The following is a 14,019-nucleotide window of genomic DNA, read 5'->3' as shown; positions in this document are numbered from 1 at the left end:
AGCGAAAGGGGGATGGAGAGAGATAGGGAGAATGAATGACTAAAAGGGTGAATGGGTGGAAGGATAAGTGACTGGGTGGATGGATGAGTAAGTGAAAGGATGGTTTGATGGGTGAACGGTTAAATGGCTGGATGCAGGAGTGAATAGATGGAAGAGTGGATGGATGAGTGTACAGATGGATGGGGTGAAAGGGTGGATGGATGAGTGAAAGGGTGGATGGAGGGCTGGATGAGTGAAATGATGGATGGAAGGATACATGGTGGATAGGTGTGTAAATGGTTGAATATGTTTGGATATAGATGGGCACACAGATAGAAGGACAGAATGTATGGTGAAAGACTGAATGATAGATCAAAGAAGGATTACACCTTGTAGCACCCATTATCTTAAGTAACATTTCCTATACATTGACTTTCACGTTTATATGAGTCATTGTCTCTATATAATGTGTGTGTGATGTAATGAACTCCAACACCCTGTCCTACTTACTTGGGATAAGTAGCACTATAAAAGAAATTAAATACACATGAGAGACGGTCTATGTGAAGATGAGGGGCACCATTCAGGGGTGGTAGCAGGGCCGGACTGTCTGGACTGGGCATCGGGTGTTTCCCTGGGAGGCTGGAAAGGGGGGGGGGGGTTGTTACTGGGGTCTGGCACTGCAAAATTCCTTGTATATCCAGTAGTTTTCAATCAACAATAAAAGCGGCCTCACTTGTATTCAGGTGTGGTTCACCATTGGCTGGTGAGTAATGTACCTGCTGGAGCGAGATGTGAGTTTTGAGTTGTCTAAGGTAGCAAACTGTGGGCATACTGAAAAACCGTGAAGTGCACGATTGTCTCAACCTAGTCCATATTTTGACTTATACTTAAGTGGTTGTCTATTTACTTACTTCTATACTATTGCGCGACTTCCTCTGACGTGTCTGTAGAACTTAACTTTTGTCCCAGAGTTTTGTCCTGAATTTTGACCCCCTGTCCTGAATTTTGACCCTTTGTCCTGAATTTTTACCCTCCCCATCCTGAATTTGCACCCATGCCAGTTGGTCACCCTATGACTCAACACAGCAGTTTGTCAGTTGACCTCGAACAGTTTGCAGAAGACACTACTCAGCAAACACCCAAAGATATATGTCTGAAGAGTGACAACGAAAACAGAATGAGAGGAGGGTGTGAGCGCCTTAAATGCTACAGTTAGTTGTTGAAGGTGTGTCTAAGAGACTCATCACCATTTCCGTTGTAATTATTCAGGGCAAAAGCAGCATTTGGTGGATTAAAGACAAGATTTGTTCTTACCCGATCTGTTACCAGTGTGCACAACATGCATATAACATGTCAGGGCTATTGCTGTGAGAGCTCAGGTATACTGCCCATTTGGGAACTGGACTGAGACATAGGAAAGTTTAAACCTAACCATATAGACACAGCTATTAATGCTGGATAGTCTGATAAGGTGTTGAACTAGGAATATTATGAAACAAAATGAATTGTGAAATCTTCATCTAATTTAAGTAGGAAGAAAATAAACATTTTGTCTTCCGAAATGGCAAATGAGTCTGTTAAAGAAGTTGCGTAGCTGCAGCAACTATATAAGGATACCATGACGTCCTTCAGTATACTAGGGCAATAGTTCTTAACCTGTGGTACTCGGACCCCTGCGCGTCTGGAAGGCCAACTCCGGGAGTTCGCTTCAGTTTTGTGAAATTAAATAATATTAAAATTCATAAATTAAAATATATATATAAAGTATATGCAAATCAAGAATATACAAGAAGAAGAAATCAAAGATTTCAATATTTGAGCATTTGTTTTGTGTATACTTGTTTTAGTTTTTATGTGTATTGTTTTAAGGTTCAAATCATAGAAATTGGTTAGGCCACTGGTCCCTGACTTCCAATGACTCAGTGGGGAATCTTCGGATTCCATTAATAACTCATTGGAGGTCCATAGAAGTCAAAGGATTAAGAACCGCTGTACTAGGGTAATAGGTCTTTTAGAGATTAGAGAGAAAGAGCCCACTCATATTCATTAAAAAACACTGAAAACAAGAAATACTAATTTTGATTTGTTGGACTTAACCCTCTCTGCAGGGTCACCCCCAAAACCTTTGCCTTCACCCTCCTGTTTTTCTGAATTCGATTTTGCTGGCTTTAGGACTCTGTACACTTTACCACTGCTAACCAGTGCTGATGTGCTTGTGCTCACCCCTAAAACATGGTAAAATTGGCTTGCTCCTAATTGAAACATCTTATTTGCCTATTGGTCCCTAGTGAAGCTGTATACCATATATCCATGGCCTGTAAATTAAATGCTACTAGTGGCCTTGCAGCACGAATTTTGCCACCCACTTAAGTACCATTGAGTTGGGTAATAATAAACATGTTATTCAGCGCCAAGATACGCTTGGATGAACGTGCGCTTTACAAATGCACATGTAGGGTTTCCTTTTAAAACATGTCACAGACCTGCCATTGCAGCCTGAATGCAGTTTTAAACTTCCAATTCGACATAGCAAAATAAACCCCTTGCCAAGCCGTATACTCCCCTTTTCGTACATATACGTTACCCCTAAGTTAGGTCCTAAGTAGCCCAAAGGGCAGGGTGCATTGTAATTAAAGGTTGAACATGTACTTTTAAGTTTTACATGTCCTGGGAGTGAAAAACTCTAGATTTGTTTTTCACTGCTGTGAGGCCTACCTCTCCCATAGGATAACATTCAGTTATCCTATTACATTTAATAAGTGCTAACGTTTGATTGGGAACTGGTAGGAATTTCATGTTTGGTGCCCAAGAAATTTAAATTTTAAATCCTTGATAATGGTAAAGTTGAATTTAAAGTTGCATGTTTGAAAATCCTACATTTAGAAAGTTGGCTTTTTACTGCTGTAGCTATTTGGTGCCTGCAGCCTGTTCAAGGGTCACATAACTAGTGTAGTTGACAGTTGGACTTTGTATATACTCCAAGATAGCCACTCAATAGAGGTATTAGGTGTGCCTGGACGGGCCATCACTGGCAGAATTGGGGCAGGACTGTGCAAAACCCCACTTGCAAATCAATGGGCTGTTCCTGCCTTCACTAAAAAAACCTCACACTAGCTCATTGTGCCTGCAGGCAGGTTGGATCCAGGGCACGGGAGTGCGGGAACTCCAAGCACTTCAAAAAGAATCTTAGAAACTTCTCCCTACCACAAAGGGATACAAATAGGAACCTCAGAGCCACTCTTCAGTTCACCTTAGAACCACCTGCTGCTGTGACCTGCTGTGTACATCAAAGGACTGCTCTGTTTCTTGAAGCCTGCCTTGAACCACCCCTCAGAGGCCTGCTGTGCTGTTATGGACCTGTTCCACTTCTTGCACCCAGGACCACCACAGTGGGCTCCCGATCAGAGCCCCAGTGACAGAAAAGGCTTTTACTATCCGCCTGAGTGAGTGTTAACCCTCCAGATGGTGCCTTTTCAGTGCTGGACACTTGGAAGTGGTGCTAAAGATGCCTATATAGCCAGAATCCAACTGCCCTGATAACTGAGAGGAGACCTAAAATCGCCTGCTCGTCAATCCGTTCAAGGTGCATCAACCTGATTTCCCAGCAGCTCCTGCTACATTATTCTCCTCACCTGCAAATCGCACTCAGAGGTCCTTCGCAGATCGTGGATCCCTTGTCGGCTATAGCTTGAGGCTTCGTCCCGCTGGAGGTTTTCGACTTTGAAAAAAGAGACTACGTGGAATTCTTTACCGCAGCTTCTTCCATAGGCCCCTAATGATATCGCCTCCTCCTAGGCCACCGCCTGCAGCCTTGCCTCACGGAACTTTACCGTCTCAGATTATTTTTGCTGACATTTCTTTTAAGTACGAGGATAAGTGCCTACCGGGTCCAATCTACTTCTTGTATCAGATATCCATTGTGGTCAGCCATAATTTTCAACTTTCACCCGATCTCTTGCGACTAGATGTCTGCAGTTGGTGCTTTGATCTTTTAGGCGCTAGTTTTGACCTTAAATGAATTACTTTTTGTCATTTTGGTGTCATTTAATGTATTAACATTTACTCTATTTTTCTAAATAGCTGGAAGGTTTTTCTTGTGTTGTGTTTTCACTTTATTACTGTTTGTGTGCTGCAAAAATACTTTATACATTGCCTCTGAGTTAAGCTTGACTGCTTTTGTGCCAAGCTACCAGAGGGTTAAATATGAGTTAATTTGGCACTTTTGTGATTCACCCTGACAGGGATTGTGGCTATTGCTTGAGCAGGGCTAACACCCCACTCCTCCAACAACCCAATTTCTCACATGATTCCATAGCATTCTCTGAAATTGTTATTTCCGTTTTTTTTTTTTAAGTTGAGGGGTGGTTAGTTGGGATCGTTGATGGGTTTATCCTTTTTTGATATGGCACTTCTGAATGCATGCAGTCAGATATTATGTTTTATTGTTCCCCTTTTTATTTTGGAAAATTCAGCAAAAATTGATTGACACCTAAGAATGCTGTTAATGGATTAAATTACCGAAAACCCATTCAACTCATGGGAATATTCATTTATCTCTTCTATTAAGGAGCCATATGGTGATGTCACAGACAGAAGGCAATTAAGGGAGCGGCTCAAATGCAAAAGTTTCCAGTGGTTCTTGGAGACTATTTACCCAGAACTTCATGTTCCTGAAGACGCGCCTGGTTCTTATGGAATGGTAAGGCACCAGCATGATTTGTTTCCATTTTTAAATGCAATTGGAGGCAAGAACAGTATCTGTAGGGATCTTAGTATCCTAAATTCAGATCCTAACAAGGCAGGTTGAGCCTGTAATCCTTGTGAGTACATTACATATCCTCCCGTTAAATTTGAAGTAGTAACATTGCTTAGAAACAGCAGAAGTGTTGTATTAAATGCTGCATAGAAACCGTATTATTGAGCATTAGATTTGTTTGATGTTTCCCGTTCCTTTTTCTAGGGAATATAATTTTCAAAGTTAGTGTGCAGTGTTTTATCAGTGGGTACATTTTTTTCTGGTTCTTCCTAGCTCTTAAGGGTAAACTCTCACCAACATGCTTTTAAAACAAAACAGTGCAGGGACTCTCATTAACCTTCTCAACTAGTATACAATTCTTCAGTACTGCCTGAGGACAGTTTCTTTATAGTACTATTAAGGAGTACCTGGAGAATTGTTCATATGCACTCTTCCTATGTGCACTTTGTACACCCATTGCAAGGCTCACACTCTTTCCAACCAATCAAAGGGTGTAACATCTGTGAGAAGCCTTTCCTAGACCATAACTTGTATGCAGGAACCCATTGTTCTCTAATGGAGAGATCTGTGGCATCCCATATATTGAGGAGTCCCAGTTTGGGTGTTAGTGTGATTTCTTTCCCTATTGCGTTTTGCAGTTGTCGTGTGACATTTTCCCAGAATGGTGATATGTTGCGGCAGCTCAATGGCAAGTGATGGAATGTTGCCTCCTTCATACAGTGCCGGAGACAACATGCGTTTTCCCTACGCCCTAATTTAGTTAGAGTGGCTCCGGTTAAGTAAGTTCTATGTAAGATTTTGAGCTGGATGAGACAGAGTCTGAGTGGTATTGCTGCCTCGCACATTAATGCTGTTTTCTACACGTCTTCTTCGAGCGACCCAATTTCTTCCTGTCAGTGATCACAGAGTCGTGTGAGTGGGTCAGGTAGGTTATTACAAGTTTTTGATAGGTTATGGATATGGCTTTCCTGTTCATGGGTTCGGACAATAGCCTCTCTTTTAGTGTGGATGCCTTTGATACCTCCCCCTGTAAAGGTAGGATTGTGATAAGTGTGGGCCAGATTTGCATTTATCGAAACTCTTCCTGTTGGCTAGATCATATTCCTTTTGCAACTCTGACAAATTGAGAATTTTCCCTTTTTTTCCCGCAGGTCGCCTATGGTGTTTCACTTATCGAATCCCGGTTGTGTGCCCAATGTGCCCAATCGTTGGGCTGACCAGAGTGATGTAACTTGGGTTATTATTCCTTCCTACCCAAGTGTTTTGTTTGCCTGGTGCCAGATGTCAACAGTTAGAGCTGTAGAGCCAGTGTAGCGGCCGTTTTTGGGATTCGAGTATAGGGCCCCATTGTTTCCTTCCTTCCACATTTGGAATCTATCCCTCTGATATGCTGGTTCTTTTCTGGGAGCAGTACACCCAATGGTTAATAACCACTTAGTTGGGACTCCCAGTAGTAGAGTCGAATGTTGGGAAGTGCTATACCACCATCGTACCAACTTCTTGTTAGTTTACGTGCGGCAATGCGTGGTGTTTTGCCATCCCAAAGCAGTGTTCTTATTTCTCTGTCAATGCTTTTAAAGTAGGCCGCTGAAAAAAACCGTTAGTTATAGATTCCTTACCTTAGAATTACCCTCAGGTGTCAGACTGGATCCGGAAAGTTTTTTCGTCAGCAGTACCTCTGCTCATCGGAATGTGGCGTCATTTGGCACCGCATCTGTCGTTGGCATCGTGGTCGCCGGGATAACGTCGCGGTAGCTACTTAGATGCCACACTCGTGCGCTGACGCCAGCCAGCGCAGATCCCGAGATAGCGGTACCTCAAGTCACTTTTTGACTGAACTTTTTGAGAAACGTTTGTCGACGTCTTTTGAGTCCTATCGACTCCTGGTACACGTAGGGATGCCAGGCTTCAAGGCTTGCGGTTCCTGTTCTCGATTGATGTCGGTTACGCAAACTCACCACCTGTGCCTCTATTGCCTGGAGCGCGACCACGACCCCAAGACGTGCTCCGACTGCTGGTCCATGGCTCCGAAGGCTTTGCAGAAGCGGTCCCAAAAGCTTCTTGAGCGCCGGCAGTGGGCTCCGCGCCGTTCGAGGTCCCTGTCGTGAGGAAGGTCGAGGGACCGGTTGCGGAGCCATCATCATCGCACTTGGGGTCAGGTAAGTTGAAGCACAAGAAGAAGTCGAAGAAGCATCGTCGCTCTTTGACTTCTCTCCGTTGGTCAGCTGACACGACGAGGGATGCGGGCGGTGCCCCTCCCGCAGCTCCGCATGCGGAACCTGCAGAGCCGACTCCGAGTTTCCCTCCCTTCCCGGGACCCGGAGCGACTCCAGTCCACCAATCCCCCCCCCCCCCTCTGAAGCAGCCTCCAAACCTTCCTAATCCAACATTTCAGGCCCATCAAACGCCAGTGGGCGGCAGGATCCGCCATCACCTCCCCCACTGACGCACCATCACGTCTGACAGGTGGGTTTTGCATGATAGTCCGAAGGGGCTACTCCCTCCCCTTCGAGGCTACCCCTCCAGCTATGCCACCTCAGTACCACTGTATGTCGGAGGATCAATTGGGCCTTCTCCAACAGGAAGTCACGGCTCTCTTGGCCAAGGGAGCCATCAAGCGGGTTCCTGCCCCTGAAGTTGGTCGTGGTTGTTACTCCCACTACTTTCTGGTTCCCAAGAAGGGCAAGGGCCTGCGTACTATCTTTGATCTCAACCGCTTCCTCCGGAAGGAGAAGTTCAATATCTTGACGCTCGCTCTGGTCTTGTCTGCCCTCGACCCTGGAGACTGGTTGGTAATGTTGTACTTGCAGGACGCTTATTTTCACTTCCCCGTCCTGCCAGCCCACCGGCGTTACCTGCGGTTCACTGTAGGCCACGAGCACTTTCAGTTTACAGTGCTCCCCTTTGGCCTTTCCAGCACCCCTCTGGTGTTCACGAAAGTGATGGCGGTGGTCGCAGCTCATCTGCGCTGATCAGGGGTTCCAGTCTTCCCCTATCTCGACGACTGGCTGTTGAAGGCGGGCTCACCCCAGACTGTTGTCTCCTACCTCCAGACTGCGGCCGGCCTCCTGCATTCGCTGGGGTTCTCCATCAATGTGTCGAAGTCACACCTGATCCCCTCTCAGAAGCTCCTCTTCATCTGAGCGGTTCTGGACACGATGCAGTTTCGGGTTTATCCTCCCGAACTGCGAGTCCGGAATATTCAGGCTATGATTCCGATCTTTCAGCCTCTATCCCGGGTTTCGGTCAGGATGACCCTGAAGCTGCTGGGCTTCATGGCCTCCTGCATCCTGCTTGTCGATCATGCCAGGTGGCATATGCGGGCTCTGCAGTGAGACCTGAAGTTCCAGTGGGCGCAGCATCAGGGGAATCTGTCCGATTGCGTCCAGATTTCGGAGGGCACTGCACAACAATTGCAGTGGTGGCTCACGAACCTGGATTGTGTCAACAGCAGATCCCTGTTTCTTCCCCAACCAGAGCACACAGTGGTGACGGACGCATCCCTTCTGGGATGGGGCGGCCACATGGGATAGGCGGAGATCAGAGGCCTCTGATCTCCGGCAGAGTCCGAGCTCCACATCAACCTTCTGGAGCTCCTGGCGATCCGTCTTGGACTTAAGGCATTCCTTCCCTCTGTCCAGGGAAGAGTAGTGCAGGTGTTCACGGACAACACCACCGTCATGTGGTACTGCAACAAACAAGGCGGCGTGGGGTCATGGACCCTATGTTAGGAGGCCCTCCGCCTCTGGACATGGTTGGAATATCAGGGCATATCCCTTGTGGTTCAACACCTGGCAGGTTCCCTGAACGCCAGGGCATACAAACTCAGCCGCCGGTGCATGATGGAACACGAATGGCGTCTTCACTCGGAGGTGGTGCAAGGTCTCTTTGGACAGTGGGGAGAGCCTTGGTTCGATCTATTCGCCACCGAAGAGAACGCGCAATGTCAGCAATTCTGCGCGTTGGAATTTCCAAGGCGGCGCTCGTTCGGTGATGCTTTTCGTCACGAGTGGAGTTGCGGTCTGTTGAACGCCTTTCCGCCTATACCACTTCTGCCCAGAGTGCTGAAGAAGATCAAGTGCAACCGGGCCCAAGTCATTCTGGTGGCTCCGAATTTGGCACGAAGAGTCTGGTATCCCGAGCTGCTCAACATGGCCATCGATCCTCCGACCCAACTGCCTCTTCGGGAGGATCTTCTGTCGCAGCAGCAGGGGACGGTCCTACACCCAAACCTGTCCAGACTCCACCTCCTTGTGTGGAGATTGAGCGGCGGCAGTTGACGTCGTTTGACCTGCCTCCCGAAGTCTGTGATGTTATCTTGGCAGCCAGGCCTCCCTCCACTAAGACGGTATATGCCTGCCGGTGGAGCAAATTTGTAGCACAGTGCACAGCAAAGACTGTGGATCCCCTTTCTACCCCTCTTTCTGAGGTTCTCTTGTTCCTCCTTTCTTTGACCCAGCAGGGCTCTGCTCTGGGCACTATCAAGGGCTATCTTTAGGCCATTTCTGCCTTTCTTCGGCTTCCTGATAAGCCTTCTCCCTTCAAGTCCCCGGTTGTAAAACGTTTTTTAAACGGCATAACTTATCTCTTTCCTCCTATTCCCTTCGTTATGACTCAGTGGGACTTGAATCTGGTCTTGACATATTTAATGTGCGCTCCCTCTGAGCCGCTTCACAACTGTCACTTAAGACTTTTAACTCTTAAGATTCCTGGTGGTCATCACATCTGCCAGACGAGTGAGTGAGCTCCAGGCTCTTTCATCTAAGCCTCCTTTTCTGTCTGTACATCCGGACAAGGTTGTCCTCAGGATTCGTCCATCCTTCCTTCCCAAGGTTGTCACCTCCTTTCACATTGGGCAAACCATCACATTGCCCACCTTCTTTCCGCCTCTGCATCCTTCGAAAGAGGAAGAGAGGCTCCCCCGTCTGGACCCAAAATGTGTGCTTTCCTTTTATCTGGATCGCACCAAACAGTTCCGGGTGGATGACAAGCTCTTTGTTGGCTACGTGGGCTTCAAGAAAGGTCGGCCGTACACAAGCGGACTATCTCCAGATGGGTCGTTTTGTGTATCAAAGCCTGCTATTCTGTAGCAAAGAAGGGGCCTCCAGTGCAGTGCGCGCCCACTCCATCAGGGCGATGGCAGCCACTACTGCTTTGGGATGAGCACTTTCCTCTGAATAACATCTGTCAGGCAGCTACTTGGGCATCACTGCACACGTTTACGAGACACTAATGCCCGGACAGCCAAGTCCGGAGAGACGGCTTCTTTGGCTGTTCTGTTCTCCAGGACTTTCTGGTGTGAACTTGGTTCGCAGACTCACCTCCGGGGTTGTTATTGCTGGGGTATCTATTCTAGGGTAAGGAATCTATAACTGTTTCTTTCAAATGAACAAGTTACTTACCTTCGGTGACAATATATGTCTGTAAGAAACATAGGTTAGTTATAGATTCCTTACCGCCTCCTCATTCTGCAAACTGATTTCTAGGTTAAGGACATCCTTTCAGGGCCCTAGTTTTGTGCACCAGTGGTCAGTGTCTTGCATGTCTCTGCGTTTCTAGCGCGGAAAGTTGTGCACAGAACTGACGTCAGTGAGTGAGGGCGGCGTCTAAGTAGCTACTGCAACATCATCCCGGCGACCACGACGCCAATGACGGACGCGGAGCCGACCGAAGCCACCTTCCGACGCGCAGAGGTACTGCTGACGAAAAAACTTTCCGGATCCAGTCGGACGCCTAGGGGTAATTCTATGGCAAGGAATCTATAACTAACCTATGTTTCTTACAGATATATCGTTACCGAAGGTAAGTAACTTGTTCGCTTTTAATGGGCTGTTTTGTAGGATAAATAAGAAACGCAGCAGTGCCAGCATTTTTAGCAGCACTGCGCGTCCCAGTAGGGCCAATGGCAGTGACCTCCAATGTTGCACATCATTCTGCAATCTGTTAAATAAGGGCTTTGCAAAACTTTTGGTGTAAAAGAGATCCCGGTCTGGGGTTATATATATTCTGAGATATCGGAAACCCTCCGCTGCAATTGTGGCTGCATATTCTGGTGACAGATTTTGATTCGGTCCATGGAGTGGGTAAGTTACTGATTTGGACCAGTTAATAGTGTAGCGTGAGTATTTGCCAAAATTCATAAAAATGTGAAGAATTCTGTTTATTGATTTAACTGGTGACGCAAGGTATAGCAAGATGTCGTCAGCATATAGGGATATTCTATCCTCATGTCCCTTTGAGCAGTCGCTCGCCTTTGACCCATGTTGCAAGTGGTTCTAGCATCAAGGAAAAGATCAGCGGCGATAGGGGGCACCGTTGTCTTGTACCCCTCTTGAGCTGGAATGTCTGGGAGGTGTGATTGTTCACTCAACTTTCGTTTTGAGGTCTGCATAGAGAAGCTTAACCCATTTAAGAAATTCGGGGCCGAAACCCATTCGGTGCAGGACTTCAAAGAGGTAAGGCCATTTGATTGTGTTGAATGCTATTTTGTGCATCCAACGACAATATTCATGCGTCTTCTGCTATTGTGTTTTTCTTACCCAGGACATTACGTAACCGGTGAATGTTTAAGACAGTGCGGCCAGGCATGAAACCCGATTGATCCGCATGTACTATCTTAGTGATGATGGGGGCGATTCGGGAGGCTAATATCTTGGCAAAGATTTTGGCCTCGCCGTTTATTAAGGAGATCGGTCTGTAGGAGCTACAGTTTTCTGCTGGTTTCTCCTTCTTGTGTATGACTACTATAGAAGCCAACCTTTGGTCTTCAGGTAAGGCCCCCTTCTCGTTACTTTCAAGGAACATATCACATAAGAATGGTGCAATCTGAGATGCAGTGGGTTTGAGGAATTTGATTGGAAATCCGTTGGGCCCCATCGCCATACCGGGTTGCATCTTGCTAATTGCTGAGCGGATTTCCTCCTCTGATGGTTCTCCTTTTGGCGAGTCCCGATCGTCGGGGGGGATAAGGTCAGTAGGGGACTGTATGCGAGCAATTGATGCGGGTCTTCTGCGGTGGTTTCAATGGCTGGAGTATAAAGCCTTTCGAAGTGATCAGCAAAAGCCTCTGCAATCTCCTGTGCGTCTCTGATAGTGTGGGTGCCATTAAATTGTAGCATGGGGACCCAACGCTCCGCTTGTTTCTGTTTTTCTAGCCAAGCTAGCTGTTTACCCGCCCTATCTCCTAGTTCGTATATTTTGTGTTGGACTGTCATGTATTTAGCTTTAGCCATCTCTGTCACAAGAGCTTTGTATTCGAGTTGTTTGATATTTAGTCTGTGTTTGTTAGCCTCATTGGGGGTCTGCGTGTAGTCATCCATGCTTTTTTTAACCTCATGTTCAAGTTGCTCTATTTTTCCCCTCTGATTTCTGTTGTGCCCCACCTGGCATGCTAGTGCCTGGCCCTTTAGTACTGTTTTGAAGGCCTTCCACAGCGTTTGTGAAGAATCTACTGAATCTGCATTTTCTTAAAAATAGTGGTCTGTTTGTTGTATCAAGTTGTCTTTTATACTTGGAATTTTGAGGAGCCATGAATTTAGTGGTATGGTGGTTCTGTGTTGATGTTTGTCGAACGAGAGAGTGGTTCGAACGGGAGAGTGATGCGACATGCAGCAAGCATAGCATTGGGCTTGCCTTTATTTATCTATGTCTGCTGTGTGAGTCAGAATATAGTTAATACGAGACAGGCTGTTATGTGCCCCTGAGAAAAAGGTGAATTGAGATGACTGTAGATTAAAGTGGCGCCATACATCTGTCAGGCCCATTGAGCTGAGAAATTCTGAAAGAGTTGTAGTGTTTCAGGTTGCGGTGCGAGGTGACTGCCTGTCAATGTGGTCGTTGAGGGTCATATTGAGGTCTCCGCCCAGAACTAGGGTACAGAGCGGTAGATCCAGGATTTGCTTACCTAGTTCTGTGAGAGGTGATTTATGAAGCACAGGGGGGCCATGCTGATATGATATTGATTGGCTTCCCTTCCCAAATTGGTTCTAGGATAGTGAATGTGCCCTGTGGGTCGGCCCACCCCCTTGGTGGAATTAATGGAAGAATTTTACGGATTAACACCCGTCCCTCTGGAGCCAGATGTGAAACCGGCATGTACTGCTAATTTGTACCCCCATCTGTTCAGTGCCTTGCAATTATTGCTGACGAGGTGGGTTTCCTGCAATAGTCTGGGGCTTGTTGCATAAGATATTGTAATACTAGCCCTCTCTTTAGCTTATCTCCGAGTCCATTGACGTTCCAAGTGAGGATTTTGAGTATGGTTTCATTGAGTGTTATTGCCATTGTTCCAGCAGGGGTTATCGGCTGTGGCATTTGTCTGCTGTGACTGGTGTCTTTTCAGGGTGGGCGGGGCCCACAAGATGTTCTGTATGATGCCTGTGAGGGTGTCTTTTAGGGGACCCGCACATGCAGCACAGGTGTGTGTATTTTGTGAGTGTCTGTGTGAAATCTTTTGGTAAGCTCTGAGGTGTGTGTTTTGTGACCTGTAGAAACTTAAAACTAACCCTCCCCAACCCCAACAATCCCCCCTCCCTGTTGCCCTGCTGACGGACTTTGAACTACCCGCCTCCCCAACATTGCAGAGTGTCTGTCGCCCCCCCCCCCCCCCCAAAAAAAAGAAAACAGAGGTCCATGGCCATGCCGAGCCCTCCCACGATCCCTCCATACCCTACTCATAACATTGGTACCAACAAGTTCTGGTCATCAGCTTCACTGCACATTTCCCTTTTGTATGGTCCAGCTTGTGCGTAACTTCTCATCTTGGCTCAGTGCACAGGGGAGAGCAGTGCCGGAGATTATCATGCCCGCCTCAAAGCAGAGTGTGTTAGTTCAGAACGGACAGACGTATCGGAGTGGTCCTACCTTTACATGGATTGTTCATTTGGAGATTTTAAAGCCTAACAGTCTCTTTATCCTTTCGCTTCCGATTCTGCAGTACCATGGTCCGATTCCACTTCTGTCTCGAGCGTCCCTCTTTGCTTGAGTTCCCGACTTGTGGCCAACCATCTAGCCAGTCCCAAGTTCCAGTGTGGAGAGAAAACATATTTTACGATCCACTTCAATTTGTAATTTCGCCGGGAATAGCATTGCGTATTTAATTTCTTTGTCTGAGTGCTTTTTTTACTTCTAGGAAGTTTCGATGTTGTTTTTGCACTTTAATCGTGAAGTCTGAGAAGAAGGTAATTGTGCTGTTCTCGAATTTTGTTGGTGGGGCAATACGGGCCGTTTGCAGAATAGCATCTCTAGCTCGAAAATTAAAAACTCTTGCTACTATTGGCCTG

At 46.7% G+C, this 14,019-nt stretch overlaps 1 protein-coding gene across 2 annotated transcripts in view; it reads left to right on the top strand.

The window, feature by feature from the left end:
- Positions 1-14,019, top strand: part of GALNT12 (polypeptide N-acetylgalactosaminyltransferase 12) — a 668,716-nt gene that overhangs the window by 506,054 nt on the left and 148,643 nt on the right. For both annotated transcript variants that reach the window (XM_085606792.1, XM_085606791.1), the window contains exon 7: positions 4,550-4,681. In XM_085606792.1, coding sequence (XP_085462918.1) covers positions 4,550-4,681 — 132 coding nt within the window. The remainder of the gene's footprint in view (positions 1-4,549; positions 4,682-14,019) is intronic.

The sequence above is a fragment of the Triturus cristatus genome, chromosome 5_2, assembly GCF_964204655.1.
Source record: "Triturus cristatus chromosome 5_2, aTriCri1.1, whole genome shotgun sequence".
Lineage (NCBI taxonomy): Eukaryota > Metazoa > Chordata > Amphibia > Caudata > Salamandridae > Triturus > Triturus cristatus.
The sequence above is the reverse complement of the archived record's forward strand: the minus strand, read 5'-3'. Positions and strand labels throughout refer to the sequence as shown.